The 22530-nt window shown below is 42.1% G+C and overlaps 1 protein-coding gene across 1 annotated transcript in view; it reads left to right on the forward strand.

Moving 5' to 3' along the window:
* GHITM (growth hormone inducible transmembrane protein) overlaps positions 1 to 22530 on the forward strand; it is a 716610-nt gene that overhangs the window by 549721 nt on the left and 144359 nt on the right. The window contains exon 8 of the mRNA XM_044056881.1: positions 16552 to 16723. Coding sequence (XP_043912816.1) covers positions 16552 to 16723 — 172 coding nt within the window. The remainder of the gene's footprint in view (positions 1 to 16551; positions 16724 to 22530) is intronic.

Below are 22530 nucleotides of genomic sequence, written 5' to 3' on the forward strand. Positions count from 1 at the left end.
ATCTAGGGTATCCTTAGTTGATATTTGTTCGGCTGCCACTTGGGCCTCCTCTCATACCTTTATCAACCATTATAAGCTGGATATTATCTCCAGAGGGAGCACATCCTTTGGCTCTGCAGTGCTCCGGAACATCCTTCCATGATGGCCGCCCAAGGTTCAGGTAGCTGGGGATTCTGTCCCACAGGTTGCTGCACAAATGAAGTTAGCTACTTCAGATTAAGAAGTTATGTACTCACCATAACGTTCCATCTAAGTAGATAAACTTCATTTGTCAGCAACCCATCCCCCCCTCCTTCCCCCTGACCTTTGATTGTTCACATTTGTTGTCTTCAGAGATAATCTTTGAAACTGATAAATCTGTAGCAGTTGCTGCTTGGGGGCAAACTTGATCTGAGGTCAGTCAGGGTTGGCAGGGGTTTATGGGTAGGGGGAGCTCAGATCTAAGCTGTTGAAAACTGCCGGCTCTGATCCGAAGTCGGATCCGATACCCACAGGTTGCTGACAAATGAAGTTTATCTACTCAGATGGAACGTTATGGTGAGTACATAACTTCTTATTCCTTGCCTGTCTGACTAACCAGGGCCCTAAAGCTGGTCCTCTACAAGGATGTTGCAATCTATATGTAACCTGAACGGGCTCTTCCTTGGAAATTAGCTTTAACTGTAGTTCTGTATTGTTCAAAATGACCTTACTAACTTTAAGTATTCCTAAATAACCTCTCCTCATTAGTTTGTCTGCAAGTATGTCTTTTGCAAAAAGAGGAGGAGGAAACTTGCATATTGATCCCAACTGCAGATGGAAACACCCAACACTCTAGTGTATGTCCATTCTTCTCAAGCCTTGAGAACACTAGTATGATTTTCTGCACTGGTTTAGTATTTAACAAATTAATTTTTTTTGAAAAATAATGTGGTTTACAGAGCTGGACTTTAACCTTCCTCCAACGGTATTTAAGTTTTCTTTTTTCCCCCATTTGACTTCTGACATTTTATCGTCCTAGAGAAAGATTAATATCCAGTTTATAAGCTCAGCTTTGAAGTCCATTCAGTTTACTGTTTTATCTACTTTTATTGTGAGAAGCAAACACCATTAGAAATGGCCAACAGGCCTGTGTCCTCTAGCTATAAAAATCTTGAATTGAGCAGGACCTTCTGCACTCAGTGTGTTGAACTAACTAAAGTTACAGAAATTATTGTTTTCTTTTGAAAATTAACACACTATGTATTATAAAGGCTTGATTCCTAGCAGTACATGGAGAAAAATTAGTAACATGCATTTAATGCACAGCAGTAATTGTATAAATGATAATAGTAGCAGCTATAAATTTTCGTACTTTGCATTGGAAAGACTACTTTTTATGGGGGCAGTGAAGCCGTAAATACTAGGATTTTGGGTAAAAGTAGTTAAAGTAGCAGAAAATATTTTAAGAATTAGTAAAATGAATTTTCTTCATTAGTTAATTGGTATGCTGAAAGCAGGGATATAAAGCATTGGCAAAGAGGGGGCTGTAATTAACTGGAGAGAATTAGCAAAGAACCAAGTTATTAGGAGCAAATAACTCTGGTAGGGAAAGGTAATAGAGTGGGATGAGTCTAAGTAGTTTAGTCTGCAGGTTAGAGATCCTGTTCCCCTGTCCGGGATTAGTAGCAGAGTATACACCAAGGGAAAAGTGTAAGAGAGTGATTAATAAGACCTGCTGTGAAGAAATTTTTAGTTGAGAATAGAACAAGCTACTCTTCTTTAAAAAAAAAAAAAAAAAAAAAAAAAGGGGGGGGGGGCAATTTAGTCGGGAATATATAAAATACTGCATTGCAACTAATATGAATCAATCCAATGATCTAAAAAAGAATGGAAAGGCTGTTTACAGTGGGAGACAATTTTGTAAGGCTTCTAAGTATGCAAACTCCAGAAAGCGTAGGATTTTTTTACATGGAAGTGTTTGCATAAGTATTTTTAAACCCCAAGTAGACCTTGGAAAGTTTTTCCTCTGCTAGATGGCAAATGCTGTATGTTTGATGGAAATGAATGAAGTAATTGGGGAACATGTTTTTTGGGAATGCTTTGAGTTGGCAGATTTTAATATTTTTTATGGAAGTCTTTGACAGAAGTAGGAAATTATTCTGTTAAGCCTGGATGGTAAGGTCTGAATTGCTTGGACTTAGTAACCCTAGTAAGCTTAATGTTGGCTGTCAAAAAAGCAGTTGCTAGTAAAGGAAAATCCAAAATCTATTCCCAGCAAACAAGGAAATTCTGGTTATTGTTTTTGTTGTGTAATGTATGTACACCCATGTTAAATGATTAAAAATATGATGATTTAACAAAGATTACAAGAAAAAAAGGTGGGGGGGTGCCATTTTGGAGGTACCTCCCATGAACTGGGCAAAAACCTATCCTGTCCTAAAATGCTCCCCTATCCCACCATTCTTAAGTTGGTTTAGTTAATTGTATGTTTGTTGCCTTTTTGGGTTTCTGTTGTAATTTTTTGTGTGTGCTTTATTTTAATATCCATTTTGTGCTTGTGCAGTGTTACTTTCTGTACTGAATCTTTAAGTCAATGGTTTGGCAGATTGATTCTACTGCATTTATGAAGGAGGCTGTAATTTAACTCCTTCCTTAATATGGCTGTCTGTTGCTGTAGTAACTGCTTCTCTTTTGTGTTACACATCCTGTTTCCTGCTAAACTGCTTCATTTGTTTTTTGTGGAGTTTATGCTATCATTTTCTTCCAGAGATTTTTTACATTATTTGTCTGTCTTTTATAGTTCCTAATCGTGTAATATACCGAAAATTTGAGTTTTTACTGCTTTCATTTCCTATAAAGTGTTTAATGTGTTTTCACAGTATTGATTCCTGTTTTGTTTTATGTGTTTTTTATGCAGCATTAGTACTGTATTTGAATAGGGATGTGTATTTCAAGTGTTTGATTTTTTTAATTGATTTACTATTTTTTTTTCTGTTTTTGGAATACGAGTTTTCCATGCTAAATGATTTTTTTAAGACTGTGACAATTTGGATTTTGAAATCTGAGAAAGCAGGGATGTTCATCGTATTACACTGCTGCAGTCATTACACTTGGGTTATCCTGCCATCAGGCGGTTCCCCAGTTGGCCTGAGTTCCAAAGTCTTGGTCCGGCGTCTGTTGCTGTCGCCTCTTCCCTGATGTCAGTGCGACAGGGGGTATATAAGAGGCAGCTGACGCCATTTTCTTCAGTCTTTCTTGCCGAGCGGTGCCCAAAAGCAAGAGCATTTCGCCAATGCCGGTCGGCCGACTCCTGAGATTTTCTTTCCGAATCTAGAACCGAAGTCTTCTACAAAGCTAAGTACCCGTTGAAACTTTTCTTGCCTCAGACCGATGTCAGTAAAAGTTAATAACTGTATTTCTTGTGGGAAGCAAATGCCTCATAAGGATTTCCACTCCTATTGTATTCCATGCCTAGGCCCAGACCACGACGTCACTGGTTGTCGGTTTTGTGCTAGGTTTAACAAGCGCACTATTAAACGTCTGTTTGATTTTGCCCAACATTATTTTGGCAGAAAATTCAATTACACCATGCCGTCTGAACTTCCGACGACCGGAATACATAAAAAGTGCAAAGAAAAAGACAGACATCCGAGGCCCAAAACTGACGACGAGGCCTCTTCTAGGCCGGTCTCCGGTTTTCAGCGAGGCGCATACGCAGCCTCTGATGACCGCTTCCACAGACCGACTCCGACTCCCACGTGGAGCTGGCCTGGCCTTCGGACGCTCTAGGTTTTCAGCCCACCAAAGCTAACCTTTCAGAGGGAACCAAAGTAGCTGAGCAATCCACAGCTTCAGAGGGTGTTTTCAGACCTACCCAGTTAACCATTAAACCCTCTGCTAAGTCTAAGGTCCCCTTAAAACCAAAGAAACAGACGCAACATTCTCCAGGACAGGCTTCCATGCCTAAAAAACAAATGCTTAAAATGGCCGAAGACCTAATCACCCTGATCAGGGGGTCCCATCCCCCTCCTGATAAAAGGCCCAGACAGGATGCAGACTATGAATCTTCCGAAACAAAACACAAGTCCAAGCACTTTACCAATATTATCCTTTGTTTCCTTTATTAGCGTTGCGATCTGGTACCTCTGCCATTTGCCTTCAAGGGATCACAGTAAATGAATGCTTAAAACACTTTTATATACATCTTATAAAGCAATTATCACAAACAACTTAATTCATTCAATTATTCAATAAACATTTCTTCCCTATTTTATATTCAGTTTTAACATTTTTAATTTTTATCTACCTAAACTCACATTTTTTAATACATATTTTGCTTCAATTAATTAAACATTCTATTAAATAGACACATTTTATTCAAATTACTAAAATATTCTATAAATACATTCATTTATTCGTTACATTGACTTAATTTATGTTAAATTACGTTAAATTACATTAAATTAAATAGCCAGTTCCAAGTTAAGTCCAAAGGGCTTTAGCGTCTTAAATTTCAGAATCATTTTTGTCTCTAATTCCAATAATTTTTGAGAATAATCATTCCCTCCCATGGAAAAAGGTTTACCCAAAACACAAATTTTTAAGTTACCAGGAGAATTTATTTACCCTACTGGATTCTACAGGAAGAATGTTATAGTATATAAACGCTTTATTGATTATCTTTTTTTGATTTGTAAGGGTGAAATTGCTGAATTTTTGGATTTTTTTGAGACTTTATACATGAATAAACATGGATTAACCTTCTCTTATGAATTTAATAGGGAGAAAATTAACTTTCTGGATGTAACACTATATAACAATTTAGATCAAATTGGTTTTAGACCCTTTAGAAAGGATACTGCAGTAAATATGTTTTTACATGCTAATAGCATGCACCCAGAACATTTGTTAAATTAGGTGAATTTAAAAGAATATATGACCATACTAGTGATGAGAGGGAGAAAATTAATGAATTAAATGATGATGAAACCAGATTAAGTGAGAGGGGATACAAAAAAGATCTCCTACTTAGTTATAAAAGGAGACAACTTGGGGAAAGAAATGAGGGTCCTTGGAAATTTGATAAATTAAGATATACCAGGGAAAAACAGTAGTTTCGAAACATATTGAGAAAGATGATGTTACTGGGAATAAATTATTTTTTGTTACGAAATTTACCCCATTCTCAGAAAAATTAAGGAGAATAATGATGAGATATTGGTATTTAATTAAGGAGGATGAGAGAACAGGTCATTTATTCCCAGAATACATTACTTTCTCGTATAAAAGGGCAAAGAACATTAAAGAACTGTTAAATCATAATTTCATGAAAGGGAATGAAATTAATAATTCTACTTTGGGTATATATCAATGTGGACACTAGTTTGTGTGATAGGGTGATGTATGTAGAGAATATTAACGGTATTTCTGTTAACCCCAAATTTTATTTCAACTGTAGGTCAGTGGGTGTAGTTTATGCTTTATGTTCTTGTAAAGATATTTGGTATATTGGGCAAACAAAAAGAATGGTTAGAATTAGTGTTTTAGAACACTTAAGAGATATTAGAAATTATAATGAAGTAAGTCCTGTGGCACAGCATTTCTTGGAAAAACATGGAGGTTCTCCTGGTAGCTTAAAATTTTGTGTTTTGGGTAAACTTTTTTCCATGGGACTGAGTGATTATTCTCAAAAATTATTGGAATTAGAGATAAAAATGAAAAGCCCTTTGGACTTAACTTGGAATTCCAAAGACATGCATCTGGAGCATTTCTCCCCGGGCCTCCGGTGAAAACAGGTTCTGTGGAACCTAGTCGGACATTCCCGGTCAACAAATGTTAAATAAATAAAATAAACTGGCTATTTAATGTAATTTAACGTAATTTAACATAATTTAATTTAAGTCAATGTAATGAATAAATTAATGTATTTATATAATATTTTAATAATTTGAATAAAATGTGTCTAATAGAATGTTTAATTGAAGCAAAATATGTATTAAACAATGTGTGAGTTTAGGTAGATAAAAATTAAAAATGTTAAAACGTAATATAAAATAGGGAAGAAATGTTTATTGTGTAATTGAATGAATTGATTAAGTTGTTTGTGATAATTGCTTTATAAGATGTATATAAAAGTGCTTTAAGCATTCATTTACAGATCGCAACGCTGATAAAGGAAACAAAGGATAATATTGATAAAGTGCTTGGACTTGTGTTTTGTTTCGTAAAATTTGTGCTGTGAAGCTGTGGATGTGTTTGGAACTGATATGAATCTTCCGACCAGGTGTCTATTTCTTCAAATTCATCCTCAGACCTAGGATATTCTTTACCCCCCTTATGAGGACTCATGCTGAGAAATCAATTCCATCAGCCTCTCTGCCTGAGGACTACTCCTTTGGGGAGACCCTACATACCATGAGGGAGCATTTCCATTGGGAAGGCCAGGATTACTCAGAATCCAAGAAAAGGCTCAGAGACTTCCTTTTACTGCCTCAACACAGACCCCTTGCTATTCCGCCAGTGTTAGATATTGTGGTTGATGTGTACACTGAATCCAACTTAAACCCTGACTCCTTTCCTCCAGCCCCAGTTAAACCTGATAGATATTAGAGTCCATGACTCTCACAAATTTCTGTATAAAAGCCCTGTTGCTGACCCTGAAACTATTTCTCAGGGACCCAAAGGGATTAAGGCCTCATCAGCAAAAAAACCCAGTTCCCTCTGACAGATTCCAGAGCATTCGACAGATGGGGAAAGAAAGTATATGCGTCTGCAACCTTAGCAATGAGAGCCTTAAATTGCCAGTTTCACATGCTAAAATATCAGCAATTGTTGATGTCTCAGTTGAAACAAAAGATGAATCAGATCCTTCTAGTTTTAAAGAAATGCAGGATTTATTGCATGCAGCTGAACAAGTGGGAAAACATACTTTGCAATGTGGATTTGATTCCTTAGAGGCCTCCTGTAGAGCAGCAGTTACATGCTCTGTCATTAGAAGACATGCTTGGTTAATAGCACATGCATTACCTGATCATGTTAAGGCAAAATTATTGGATGCACCTTTGCAGTGGGATGTGTTTGGAGTTAAGGCAGAGGAGGTATTAAAGAAGATGGATAAGGCAAAATCTATGCAAACGGTGAAGGATTTCTTACAGGTTCAGCCTCCTCGTTTTAGCAGAAATTGGCCAACAAAGAATTGGTCCTTTCCAATCACAGACAGACCCCAAAGTGGCAGATACAGACGTCCAAGAGGTAGAGGACAAGCACAAGGTCCTTACAGGCCTCGACAATGGGGTACACCAGGCCAGAAAGAGGGGGACGACAGGCCACAACCTTATAAAAAGCAGACTCAATGACTTCCCACTACAGCTACCAAACAGCTCTCTCTTGGCAGCCTCCTTAGGAGGAAAACTGGCACTTTTCTATCACAATTGGCATTGCCTCACCAAAGACAAATTGGGTTCTCAACATTGTATCTCACGGTTACAGGTTCCACTTTCTCACTCTGCCAAGGTTAAAAGGAATGCCAAATCTGCCACCAAATCAATGGGCAGAGACTCAAAAACAAATTACAGCAGTCATGGACATGAGAGCTATTCAAAAGGTGCCACCACAGGAGCAAGGACAAGGATTTTACTCGAGACTCTTTCTGGTTCCCAGAAAGGACAAAGCCTGGAGACCCATTCTGGATCTTTCGTTTCTAAACACTTACCTGGATGTTCCGAAGTTCAAAATGTTGACACTACAGCAGCTTCTTCCCATGCTGGGCAAGAAACCTTAGCTTGTGACTTTGGACCTCAAGGAGGCATACCTGCATGTCCCTATCAGATGAAACTGTAGAAGATACCTCAGATTTCTAGCTGGTTCAATGCACTATCAATTCTTTGCACTGCCCTTTGGCTTATATACTGCGCCCAGGGTCTTCACAAAGTGTGTGGCACCAGTAATTGCATTTTGCAGGCAAAAAGGAATTCAAATTTATCCATACCTGGACGACTGCCTGATTCAAGCAGAGAGCAAGGACATTCTTATAAAGCATCTGGCGTTCGTAAAAAAGTTAAGTTGCCTGGGGTACACAGTAAATGAAAAGAAATCAAAACTAGTGCCCTCACAACAGATAATATTCCTGGGTGCCAGCTTGAGCACAACGGCCCAGATGGCTTATCTCACGCCAGACAAGCAAGAAAAACTGACTCAATACTTTCAATTGATGGCAACAAAGACCCAACTCCCTGCAAGAAAAATTCTGCAGGCCTTTGGCTACATGGCTTCTTGCATACTACTAATTCCATATGCCAGACTGCATATGAGGAAACTACAATGGTAACTAAAGAGTGTATGGTCTCAACACTGTCAAAGTTTGGAAACAGTTATACCACTAATTCCTTGCCTTCAACAGAAGTTTCGATGGTGGGCTCAAGCTTGTCACCTCAACAAGGGACAGCATTTTACTCAACCCACAGCCAGGCAAACACTGACAACAGATGCACTGGATTACGCCTGAGGAGCACACATGGCAGGAAAATGTATTCAGGGCGAGTGGCCCACAGCACAAAGGCATCTTCACATCAATCAAAAAGAGATGCTAGCTGTACAAAATATGCTTATAGCTTTCAAGGACCTGCTACATCCAGGACAACTACTACTAAAGACAGAACACCACAGTTATGTGGTACATAAACAAGCAAGGGGGCACACACTCCTACCCCCTCTGCAGACAAGCCATGACCTTGTGGAACACAGCTCTAGACTACCAAGTTCATCTGCAAGCACAATTCCTGCCAGGAGAGAAAAACACACTGGCGGACGACCTAAGCAGAAACATCATGGATCCCCACGAATGGAAATTGAATCCACAAATATTCAGAATGATAACACAAAAATGGTGGAGCCCGGACATAGATCTGTTTGCATCCACAATGAACTGCCAGCTACAGAAATTCTGCACAAGGAGTTATCATCCACAAGCATGGAAAGTTGATGCCCTCTCATTCAGCTGGAAAAACCGGCAAGTATACGCTTTCCCTCCTTTACTTCTCCTTCCAGAGGTACTCATAAAAGCCAGGCAAGAAGAGCCAAAGATGATCATGATTGCACCAGTCTGGCCACACCAGCACTGGTACCCAATCATGAAGAACTTAGCAAAAGAACCACTCTGGATTTTGCCTCAAATCCCACATTTGCTGACACAGCACAACAATCAGATACTTCACAGCCAGCTAAAGACCTTAAACCTAGCTGAATGGCAAACTCCTTAGTCAAGCAAGCAATGCCTCTCTCCAAAGCTGTTATGGATGTCATTCTGGAGGCCAGAAGGCCTAGCACCAGGAAAGCCTACTCGGATAAATGGAAGAGAATTCAGTGCCTGGAACCAGGCTCACAGCCTTGACCCTCTTGTCCCAGACATTCCTCAGATACTTTGGGCCTCTCCTCCTCATCCATCAAGATCCACGCCTCAGCCATTTCTGCTCATTACAACACGGATCCACCAATTTTTTCTAATCCTTTGATCAAACAGTATCTCAGAGGGGCTAAAAACATAAGACCACCCCGTAGAGCACCTAGCCCAACTTGGACCTCAACTTTGTTTTGGAAAAACTAACTTTACCTCCCTTTGAACCAGCTAACACAGCTGAATTAAAATACATCTCTTGGAAAACTGCTCTGCTACTGGCAATAACATCAGCACGAAGAGTTTCAGAATTACAGGCACTAATGGCAGTGGAACCTTTCCTCATTTTCCACCAGGACAGGGTGTCTTTAAGAACTAACCCTACGATGTTCTTCATCTCACATTGCTGCAGTCCTTACACTTGGGTAGTCCGCTGTCCTCGGTCGGCCCGAATATCAACGTATAAGGCTGACGTCGGTCAAGGCGCATTAGACTGACATCAGGACGTCAGGGTACAAATGCGCATGACCGACGTCATATCCTCAGTCTTTTTTGCTGCATGGTCCGATGCAGAAGCAGCGTTGCAAGTGCCGTTCGGCGTTCTGAAATTTTTCGAATTCGGAGTTTCAGACCGAATCAAAGTTGGCTAAGTACCCCGTTGGGGAATATTTTAGTTTTTTCTTGCCTCAGTGGTTTACCGGATGTCAGAAAAAGTGAATAACTGTATTTCTTGTGGGAAACAGATACCGCATAGAGATTATCATACTTTGTGTATTCCTTGTTTAGGGCCTGAGCACGACGTTGTTGGGTGTCGCTTTTGTGCTAGATTCAATAAGCGCACTATTAAGAGAAGGTTAGATTGTGCCAGGTTAGTCTTCGGGAAGCGGTGCAATTATAATATGCCGTCGGATGCTCCGACGTCCGCTTCTTCAAAGAAGCGCAAGGACAAAGCAGCTAAGCCCAGGCAAGAAGAGCCGTCCGTACCGGACGCCGGTTCTTTAGAGGTGTCGGTGGAGCCGGGGGTTCCGCCGGAGGTTTCTCTGGAGTCCCAGGGGGAGACTTTGTTATTGCAGGATGTGGCCTCTCAGGAGGCAGGTCAGGCTGAAGGGGCTTCTCAGGTTACTGTACTCCCCTCCCTTCCTAGGGTGGTTAGGCCCTCTCCTTCTGTTTCCAAGGCTTCTCCCAGAGGCAGGCCAGGTTTAGCTTCAGTTGGTGTCACTCCTAGTTCTTCAGGATCTGTGCCCAAGAAGCATATGCTTAAAATGGCAGAAGATTTGATTACTTTGATTAGAGGTTCTTTGCCCCCTCCTGATAAGAGACCTAGGGTGGAACCTGAGTTGGGGAGTTTTGAGCAGGCTTCGGATGTTTCAGAGTCTTCGGCTGAAGACTTGCAGGAGTATTCTCCTTATTCTGATTCTGATGTGGATGATTCTACTCCTTCTGCTTCTCCTCCTGAGGATTTTTCTTTTTCAGAGACTCTTCATTCCATGAGGGAGCATTTTAAGTGGGAAGGTCAGGACTTCTCTGATTCCAGGAAAAGGCTTAGGGAATTTTTGGTTTTACCCCAGCATAGGCCTTTGGCTATTCCTCCTGTTCTGGATGTTGTGGAAGATGTGTTTGCAGAGGCTTCTCTAAATCCTGATTCTTTGCCTCCTGCTCCTGTTAAACCGGATAGGTATTACAGGGTGCCTGAAGCTCATAAGTATCTTTTTAAGAGTCCTAGGGCGGACCCAGAAACTGTTAGTCAGGGGCCTAAGGGTGTTAAGGCTTCTGTTGTTAAAAATCCGGTTCCTCCAGATAAAGAGGCCAGGGCTTTGGATAGATGGGGAAAGAAAGTCTATACTTCTTCCACCCTAGCTATGAGGGCTTTGAATTGCCAGTTTCACATGTTGAAATACCAAAACTATCTACTTTCTCAATTGAAGTCGAAGGTAGATGCTCTGGCGGAAGGTATTGAGTGTAAAAGAGTTACAAGATTTAGTGCATGTTTCTGAACAGGTGGGTAAGCATTCTTTGCAATGTGGTTTTGATGCTGTACAGGCCTCGTCTAGGGTGGCTGCCACTGTTTCAGTTCTTCGCAGGCACGCCTGGCTGAGGGATCAGAATTTATCTGACCATGTTAAGACAAGGATTTTAGATGCTCCTTTACAGTCTGATGTGTTGTTTGGTTCACCTGTTGAGGCAGTCTTAAAGAAAATGGAAGACAAGGCTAAGTCTATGCAGACTGTTAAAGATTTTTTGCAGGTTCAGCCTCCGAAGTTTAGTAGAAATTGGCCTACCAAGGGGTGGATGTATCCTTCTTATGATTCCCAGTCTAGGGGTAGATCTAGACGTGGTAGGGGCAGAGCTCAGGGCACTTTCAGGCCTAGAACAGGGAGTTCACCTGCACAGTCTTTGGGTGAGGGCAGGGGTCAGTCCTTTCGTAAACAGACCCAATGACCTACCTTTTCAGCTGCCAGAGCCTTCTCGTCTGGCAGCACCTTTGGGAGGAAGGTTGGCACTTTTCAAGGAAAATTGGAGTTTAATTACCCAAGACAGATGGGTATTGGATATCATACACCAAGGTTACAGGTTTTATTTCCATACCTTGCCTCCTTTCAAAGGCATGCCAGACGTTCCTCCTCAGCAAAGAATAGAGGCTCACAAACAAATTTCTCAGCTACTTCAAATAGGGGCCATACAGCCGGTCCCTATGCCAGAAGTGGGCCTAGGATTTTACTCTCGCCTGTTCCTAGTACCAAAGAAGGGGAACACGTGGAGACCAATTTTGGATTTATCTATCCTCAACACTTATCTGGACATTCCCAAGTTCAAAATGTTGACGTTACAACAGCTTTTACCTCTGCTGGGCAAAGATCATTGGATGGTAACTTTGGATCTCAAGGAGGCTTACCTTCATGTTCCTATCAGACTGAGTTGCAGGAAGTATCTGCGTTTTCGGGCTGGGACTTCTCATTATCAGTTCTCTGCATTGCCCTTTGGCTTATCTACTGCTGCCAGAGTGTTCACGAAAGTTCTGGCTCCAGTGATAGCTTTCTTCAGGCTAAAAGGAATACAGATCTATCCTTATTTGGACGATTGCCTGATTCTGGCTCAAGGAAGGACGAGCTTCTTCATCATTTGGAATATGTGATAGCAGTGCTAAGATGCCTGGGGTATTCTGTGAATGAAATAAAGTCCAGTCTAGTACCCTCTCAGGACATGTGCTTTCTGGGTGTAAGACTGAATACAGCATCCCAGATGGCCTTTTTGACCCCGGACAAACAAAAGAATCTTTCCTTTTACTTTCATCAATTGTCTCATCAGTCCAGGCTGACTGCAAGGACAGTCCTTCAAGCCTTGGGGTTCATGGCATCTTGTATTCTGGTGCTTCCCAATGCCAAACTGCATATGAGGAAGCTACAATGGTATCTCAAAAGTGTATGGACACAGCACTGCCAGGATCTGGACACTGTCATTCAAATAATACCTTGCATTCAAAAGGAATTTTTGTGGTGGGCTCAGGAATGTCACCTAAACAAGGGACTCTGTGACCCGGCCAGAGGCGAGTCAGATTCTAACGACAGATGCCTCAGACAAAGCTTGGGGAGCTCATCTAAATGGAAAGTGGATACAAGACACGTGGCCTGCCAGACTACAACATCTACATATCAACTTGAAGGAGATGTTAGCAGTCCAGTTTGCATTACTAGCTTTCAAGGATTTACTTCTTCCAGGGCAGGTGTTGATTCTAACAGACAACACAACTGTCATGTGGTACATCAACAAGCAAGGGGGAACACATTCTTATCCTCTATGCAGGCAAGCAATGATTTTGTGGGAGACTGCTCTCAGTTTACAGCTATATCTTCAGGCAAGGTTTCTGCCGGGAGCACAGAACTCCTTAGCAGATGTGTTGAGCAGACGAATTATGGATCCCCACGAGTGGAAATTGGATCCTCATGTATTTCAGAAATTGACAGTGCCATGGGGAACTCCAGACATAGATCTGTTCGCTTCTCCACTAAACCACCAGCTGCCAAAGTTTTGCACGAAAAGGTTTCATCCCATAGCTTGGAAAGTGGATGCTCTTTCTTTCAATTGGAGCAATCTTCATGTGTATGCCTTTCCACCTCTGCCTCTCCTCCCAAAGGTACTTCTAAAGGTCAGACAGGACAAGCCAAAGATGATTTTAATAGCTCCAGATTGGCCTCGACAGCACTGGTACCCATTACTGAGAAGTCTGGTACGGGAGCCTCCATGGCCTTTGCCTTCGATTCCACACCTGTTGTCTCAGGAGAACGGTCATTTACTCAATGTCAAGCTTCACTCTCTTCACCTAACAGCCTGGCATATTCTGTTTTGAACCATAGAGGGTCTCAACTTCCACAGCAAGTTTTGAATGTTATTTTGGAAGCTAGAAGGCCTAGTACAAGGAAAGTGTACGCTGATAAATGGAAGAGATTTTTATTTTGGAGTGCAGCAAAGGATTTTGATGTTTCTGAGCCTAATTTAAGTGTGGCTCTTCAATATCTTACTGAGTTACTGGACAAGGGTTTGTCCTCTTCTATTAAGGTTCATGCTGCAGCAATTTCGGCTCACTATGACTGTGACCCACCATTGTTTTCTCATCCTTTGTTCAAGCAATTTCTTAGAGGGGCAAAGAATATAAGACCCCACGTTAGAGCTCCTACTCCTGCTTGGGATCTCAATTTTGTGTTGGAGAAACTCACTCTACAACCTTTTGAGCCTGCAGCTACTACCGAGTTTAAATATTTATCATGGAAGACTGCTTTTTTGTTGGCCATTACCTCTGCAAGAAGGGTTTCTGAATTGCAGGCCCTTATGGCGGTTGAGCCTTTCTTAATTTTCCATAAGGATAGGGTATCTTTGCGTACTAATCCTTCCTTTATGCCTAAAGTGGTTTCTAGTGTGGCTTTAAACCAAACTATTCATTTGCCTACTTTTTATGCAAATCCCCAAAATAAAGGGGAAAAGATTTTGCACACTTTAGATGTACACAGGCAGTTGCGATATTATTTGAGCAGAACTAAAGGGTTCAGGCAGTCTCAGCAGTTATTTGTTTCTTTTGCTTTGAGTTCTCAGGGCAAGCCTGTGTCAAAACAAACTATTTCTAAGTGGATTGGGTTTTGCATTGCTTTCTGTTATTCCCATCATGGTAAGGAGATTCCAGCTGGGATTAGGCCTCATTCCACTAGGGCTACTGCCACTTGACAGCTTTTTAAGGGGGTGGCAACTAAAGATATTTTGGAGGCAGCTACTTGGAGTTCAGTGCATACTTTCTCTAAGCATTATCACCTTCCACTTTACTCTAAATCTAGGGCTGGTTTTGCCACTGCTATTTTACAGGGCATTTTGGCAGCTCCTGCTTCTTTATAGTTTTGCCATCCTCCTTACCTCTGCTTTGGGATTCTACCCAAGTGTAAGGACTGCAGCAATGTGAGATGAAGAACATAGTACAGTTTTGTACCTACCATAAATGTAGATCTTCGAAGATCCACATTGCTGCAGTCCAATTTACCCTCCCTCCTTCCCCTCTGTAGTTAGAGGCGGTTGTGTGGGTTGGGTTGTAAATATTGTGTATATTGTATATATTGTACATATTATTAGTGCAAGGGTGGTTGGTTGGTTGTTTGCTGTCTTTTGGTTTTGACCTTTCTTTTAGGGTCTTCTGACATCTGGGGCAAGAAAAGACTGAGGATATGACGTCGGTCATGCGCATTTGTACCCTGACGTCCTGATGTCAGTCTAATGCGCCTTGACCGACGTCAGCCTTATACTTTGATATTCAGGCCGACCGAGGACAGCGGACTACCCAAGTGTAAGGACTGCAGCAATGTGGATCTTCGAACATCTACATTTATGGTAGGTACAAAACTGTACTTTTATGCCAAAGGTGGTATCAAGTGTGGCTCTAAACTAAACTATTCACTTGCCAACTTTTTACCCAAAACCACAGATCAAAGGAGAGAGACTACTACAGTCTTTGGACATTCACAGGCAGTTACGCTTCTACTTGGACAAAACCAAAGCTTTCAGAAAAACTGAGCAATTATTGGTAGCATATGCTGCTGGAGCACAGAGAAAAGCCTTTTCAAAACAGACTATCTCAAAATGGATAGGACATTGTATACGTTTCTGCTATAATCACCATGGGAAACCTTTACCTAGCAGCATTCGATCTCACTCCACCAGGGCAGCAGCCACTTCAACTGCCTACCTCAGAGGAGTACCTACCAAGGAGATTTTGGAAGCAGCAACATGGAGTTCTGTGCATACCTTCACCAAGCATTACCATTTGCCCTTATACTCCAAATCCAGAGCTGGCTTCGCCACTGCTGTGCTGCAGGGCCTTATAGCCACCTCTACTGCCTTGTAGAACCAGCCTCCCTACCTCAGCTTTGGGATTCCACCCAAGTGTAATGACTGCAGCAGTGTAACATGAACATAGTACAGTTTTGTACCTACCATAAATGTAGATGTTCGAATGTAAACACTGCTGCAATCCAGGTTACCCTCCCTCCTCCCCTTCTTACTTGCTGGTACGTACCTATGCCTTCTACCCTTACCACCTATGGGGAGTATTTGCTGGTAACTGAAAGTTGTTGTTTGCTTTTCTTATGCATGTTTTATTAGCAATTTGAATTGCCTACCTATTTGGGGGAAAGAAAAACTAAAGAAAATGGCGTCGGCTGCATCTTCTATACCCCTGTCGCACTGACGTCAGGGAGGAGGCGACAGCAACCGACGCCAGACCAAGACTTTGGAACGAATTCAGGCTGACTGGGGAACCACCTGACGGCAGGATAACCCAAGTGTAATGACTGCAGCAGTGTTTACACTCTAACATCTGCATTTATGGTAGGTACAAAACTGTACTATTTGTGGTTCAGTGGTGAGTGTTGGAGAGTCCAGGTGGCATGCTCTAGCCTATTGCCTTTAAAGTCACTGAGTTTGATGCATATGTAACAATTTGCTTGGTCAGTTTACCCTGCCCATTTTATAATGTAGGTATTAATTTAGTACTGCTCTTTTTTGTGTGTGTGTACAGCTTAACATGCATAGCTGGCTGATGCTTAATATTGTGCACATTGAAAAGTAGAAAAATGGTACTATGCCTGTTAATAAAAGAATAGAAAGAGTGTTGTACTTGTCAGGTTACTGGCATAATGTTTTTTTTTTGTTGTTTTTTTTAATAGGGTCCATGTTTTTACCTCCAACATCTGCTTTTGGTGCTGGGCTATATTCAATTGCAATATATGGCGGACTTGTCCTTTTCGGCATGTTCTTGCTTTATGACACTCAAAAAGTTATCAAACGTGCAGAGACCTACCCAGTTTATGGAGTACAGAAATATGACCCTATCAATGCGTAAGTATCAGGCTTGCACAGAGCAGCAGGTTTAACTGTGGCTCAGTAAGAGGTCCCATTGCCTTTTCAGAAACTTAACTTGGTGATGACACAGGGTACCTTCAAAACATTTCTAGCCACTTGTCTAAAATGAACATGTGTAATTTTGAGGTAAATAGCTCTGTTTTGATTTAGAAAACAGTACATATAAATGTTGAAATATGTTGATTCAGTGTACTTCCAAGAGCAAACCCTAATTTTAGAAGTAAGCTTTGAGATGCCAGGAAAAACTTGGTTGTGAAAAGCAATTCAGGAGTACCCTTGCATCGGAAGTTTTCAGTCTTTTGAGTTATTTTGACATGTCACTTGCCAGGTCACTACGCTGACACAGGCTGTGTTAACTCATTTAACTTTGGTGTTTAATTATTATTTAATTAGTATTATTTTTCTATTTATTGAGTTCACTATAAAAAATCCTTATTACTGAGAAGGATAAATCCATTTGTATATATAATCTTATGATAATTTCAGGATTATTTTAAGAGATCTTCCAGCAATTGAATCCCTTTCATTTTCATTCTCTTTAATTCCTCTTCCAAAAAACAAAATAATAAACAAGCTACCATTTCGTGAGGATTCTGACAGTGTTCAGCCTGAAATTAAGCATACGTTTGAGTACTGTGACCCATGCATTTCATGTGAAAGAAAAAATTGTAAACTACGGAAGCTGTCTCAAAGAATGGAAGTTTATCAGGGTGCAGAATGTGGAAAATTCCCTTATAAAATGTAAAATCTTCTCTTTGAAAAAGAAGACTTTCTGATGTGGTGATGTCTTCTTCATTCCAAGGAAAAAAATGATGAGCCAGCAACTGTAAGGTTCATAGGTTCATAGGTTCATACTAGGCTATCTGCCCGAGGGCATTTACAAGCCTAGCCCATCGTTTTGTGGCTTACGCCACCCCTTAAGTATGGGGAACTATACCCATTATTTTGCTGTGCCTCTGTCGAGCAGTGACACTGAGGTAATCCCTGGGGTATATTTGCGATCTCCCATCCATTGGTCAAGATTTCTCTTGAACAAGGCCAGTGAGGTGCTCTGCCTCACATATACCGGGATTTTGTTCCACAGCATAGGGAGTCTTTGGGTGATGAATCTATCCCTCCAGCACATCCTATTAATAGCCGTGTCGAGGTTTAAGTCTCCGCCCTTGTGGCTCTGGTGGATCTAGATTTTTGAGGTGAAGCATATTCATCAAATCTGGGTTTGACATGGCCTTGTATGTTAGGCAAAGGTCACCTCTGAGCAAGGGTGGCGACTGAATAGAGCTGGAGTTCTTTCAGTCGGGCAGCATAGGACAGATTTTGAGACCCTTTATCCTTTTGGTGAGGAACTTTGTGGTCTCTCCAGCTGCTGCAAGTGTCGGGTCAGATACATTCGAATTGGGCATTGTACTCAATCATTGGTCTGATGAGTGATGAGTAAAGGACCATGACCTCCCTTGATCTAGATGAGAATCCCTTCATGATAAGGTGGGCAATGTAGAAGGTCTTCCTAACTACTTTAGCTACATGGGTGTCGAATGACAGACTACAATCAACCTGGGTCCCCAAGTCCCTGATAACTTCTTCTGTGCTCAGTGGATTGCCACCTATTTGGTAGCTAGGGTAACCTTGTTTTCCGAAGGGTATGACTATGCATTTTTGGCATTTAACTTTAGGCCATGGCTCTGGCACCAGTTATCCGTTTCTGTGAGACCCTTCTGAAGGATATCTGTGTCAGATGTGTTTCTATGGCTCCAGTTTGCAGTCATCTGCAAACTTTGTCAGCCATAACCCTCCTGTGTTTGCTTGTACTGGAAAAGTAGATGCCAAAAGAGTGGGCCCAGGACTCAGCCCTGTGGGACCCCACTTCTGACAGGCTTTGAGTCTGACATGGCGCCAGCAACTCTGACCCTGTGGCTTCTGTCACTCAGCCAGTTTGCAACCCATCTTGTGATGTATGGGTTAACATTTAAGCTGCTGAGTTTTCAATGATACCCGAGTGAGGTATTGTATCAAGGCCTTCGCCAGATCCAGGTAGGCTCTATGGACTGCCTTTCGCTCATCAATGGCTTTGGAGACTGTTTGAAAAAAGTCAACCAAGTTTAAAAGGCATGATCTGCCTTTGAGAAAGCCAAACTGGTTGGATCCAAGGTCTGCAAATTCCTATGTCTTTATTTATGAGGTCCATTATGATCCTCTCCATGGCTTTGCAGATAAGGCTTGTCAAGCTAATAGGCGGTAATTTCAGGGTCGGTGGAAGCACCGCCTTTGTGAAGTGGGACCACAGTTGCAGTGCGCCACTCCTGGGTACATATCCAGAGGTAAGACTTTGATTAAATAGCTGTCCTAGTTGTGGGTTTAATTCCTCATTGAGTTTGGAGCACAGCCGGGGGACACCGCCGGGTCCCATGGATGCTGTGTTTTGCTTTGAGAGAGCAGTTTTAACTTGGTTGGAAATGTTTGGGGGCTGCAATCGTTTGGTATAGATATCTCTCCTTTGGGGAGGGGAAGTTTGCACTGAACCTGTCAGCCAGTATGTTGGCAATGTCTGTAGGATCAGTAATCTTCACATCATTTTGACTAGTTCTGAGCATATCTGGGAGTTTCCTCCCAGGTTTCTAACATAGCTAAAGAATGCCTTATGATTGTCTTTTGAGTCTTTAGCTATTTTTCTCTCAAAATTTGCTTTGGATGATTTTATGAGAGCTCTTAGTTTTTACTTATAGTGATCAAGGGTGTCTTACCTTTTAAGGATTTTGCTCTATCTTGTAGTAGCTTTCTCCTTTTGTTGTAGAGTTTGTTTATGGCTGGGGTCCACCAGAGTGGGCTTGCCTTGTACAGAGAGTCTTTGTTTTGCTTGGGATTGCCTTATCCATGCAGTCCTGCAGGTGCTGGTAGAAGGCATTTGTGAGTGATTCAGCGCTTGAGTACTGTTTTCCTCGGGGGCCTTAAAGGAGACCACACTAGTCTTTAGAAGTGTGAAGTCGGCTTTCGAGTTTTACTGTGGTCTTTTTATTTCAGGTGGGGGTGGGATGAGGACCTCCAGCGAGATTAGTTTGTGATCTGATCTCACCAGTGAGGGTATACTTCGGTGTTGAACATTGTGCTCCCATGTTCGTGATGATGAGATCAAGTATGTTATCTCCTCTTGTGGGGATGGTGACTAGTTGTTCCATGGCATTTGAGTTTATGAATTCCAGGAACTTTTGGGCTAGGGTGTTTGGGCTTGAGTAGTGTTCCCAGTCTATATTAGGGTAATTGAAGTCACCTAGTATGATGGTGTTTGGTGATACATTTATCCCCTCTAGTGTTTTCAGGAAGGCCATGTGAGGTTCCTGAGTTTGTGAGGGTGGCCTGTAACATGCTACAATTTGCAGAGCAGTCTTGCCTATGGTTAATTGCACCTGGATGGTCTCCGATGCATTGCCGTATGTGCCACCAGTCTTGAGGTGTGGGTGTCCTTGATGAATATGGATACCCCCTCCTTTCTTGGTATTGTCGATTTTGGGGCGGAGCATGATATGAGGTAAAACCTGATAGTGCTGGGGTGCTCTCAGGAGCCTTGAACCAGGTTTCTGTCACAGCACAGACATCGATGTTCTCCATATTGAGAAGGGCCTTCAGTGCGTGCATTTTGAGATTTAGACTTCTGGCATTGAGCAGCATTACCCTTAGTTTTTTCCTTTTTGTGTTCTAGGGTGGTAGGTTTAGAATTTGAGCCTTGCCTAAAAAGGCACTATGGGGTGGCAAGAGCCTTTGCCAATATCCGAATCCCAGGGGTGACAGGTGCAAGCCCCCCTAAGCAGCGTGGCTTGTCCAGCATGTCATCCCAGGCAGACAGACACTGGATCCCCTTTGAATGACACCAGTGGTTAAGCCAATTGTTAAAGCTGATCATCTTATCTCTGTATTGTGGCATCATTCTTGGTGAAGGTAGGATACTGCTCAAGGTCAGGGTCATACCTGCCTGGGCTACATAATCAGAGAGCTCCTCAATGTCTCTTTCATGTAGTCCAAGGAGGTGCGTCTCAGGTCGTTCACACCAGCATGGACAATGACTGAGTCATATTTGTACCTGCTGTTGAGAGACCTGAGTGCTTGCGTATGTGGCGGATTCTAGCCCGACAGGCAGCTTACTGTGACCTTCTCCTTACTCAGTCTGGTGGCGGAGCGTCAGTGTGTCTGACTATGGAGTCACCAATGACTAGTGTGTCTGGCATTGTGTTTGGCCTTAAGGGCTGTGACTGTTTGACACTCTGACTGTGAGGTCTATGTGTTGCAGGTGCTGTGTTCTGAGGTGGTGGTTGTTTGGGTGTCTGCTTAGGTGGCCTCTGCTGTTTTGGTAGATTTTTGTTCAGTGCCTCAGTATGTCTTTGTGTGTTTATGTGTATGATTTGAGGTTGTGATGGTACTATGTGAGACTGGGTCTATAGTGTGTGTGGTAACCTTCACCTCCTGACTGGTCTTGCCAGTCCTATGTTGAAACTCAGCCAGTTGGCCGTATAGTGCATCTCTCCGAGCCTCCAGCCCAGTTTCCAGTCAGAGTTGCATCTCCTCGCATGTATTTGTGTTTTGTGGGAGGAGGAGAGGGTTGTCTGTGTACATGAGGCAATTGTAACATTGCCTCAAAATTCCAGGTTCACCAGCTGCGCACCAGGGGACACTAGGAACTGACCCGGCGACATGCTAGGAGGAATAGACAAAAACTTTGAAAAGGATTCGGGCGGACGTGGGTGACAGAAATGGGGTTTGCCTTTTGGGGTACTATCTATGACAAGAGTGCCGTATCAAGGTAATAAGTACTGTAGGAGCAAGTGCTAGGTTTAACAGATAGAGAATAGTCTACTTGGAGTCAAGTAGAGATGATCTTTAGTTATAGGATCGCTGATTAGATCAGTAGTATAGTTCGAGGAAGGTAGTTTTAAGGGAAAATTTGAAGAGTTTAATTTAGGTAGCCCTAATAGTTTAAATCTGCTTAACCGCCCTGCTGCCCTGTGTGTGTGCAACAGCTCAGCACGCAAACTCCCTTCATCGGCTAATCGCGGCATCATAAGGCGTTTAAGCGTTTTTATATCAGGGGCTGAAAGAAGCTAGGAACTGGCCCAAAGACCAATAAACTACAAGTTGCTGGCTGAAACCTCACAAAACTGGACCAACAGGCAGCTCAATGCTTCCCACTCCCACTGGATAGCAAAGGAACTTCCTCCTTTCCAAATTAGGTAAAGAATCAGTAACAGGAACTGCAAACAAAGTCCAGGGATCAGCAAGCTCTGAAACTGGACTAATCTAGCTTAGCAAGGCGAAAACAAGAGATATTTTTTGTTTTTTTGCAAGACACAGGCAGAACAGATACAGTAAACACTTATAAATGCTATAAATCGCTATCACAGCCTACACAAACAATTTGCAACAGTTACAGATATTTAAAGTAACAAACTGAGAAACAAGTGCAATATCAGAATAAATGCAGAATAAAACAGTAGCAATGTATCAGCAAACAGAATATACAGTAGCAAGATAAATAGAAGTGGAAAGCCACAAAAAATACTTATATCAGGTAAAGTCGCTTTTCAGCTCTCTGAAGCTTGGATTACTCTGCTGGCCACCACGAGGATCTTGTGCTGAGTAGGTAAAGCCAAAAGCGTTTATTTTTATATCAGGGGGCTGAAAGAAGCTAGGAACTGGCCCAAAAGACCAATAAACTACAAGTTGCTGGCTGAAACCTCACAAAACTGGACCAACAGGCAGCTCAATGCTTCCCACTCCCACTGGATAGCAAAGGAACT

This window comes from Protopterus annectens, chromosome 14.part0, assembly GCF_019279795.1.
Source record: "Protopterus annectens isolate FY-2018-M chromosome 14.part0, PAN1.0, whole genome shotgun sequence".
Taxonomy (NCBI): Eukaryota; Metazoa; Chordata; order Ceratodontiformes; family Protopteridae; genus Protopterus; species Protopterus annectens.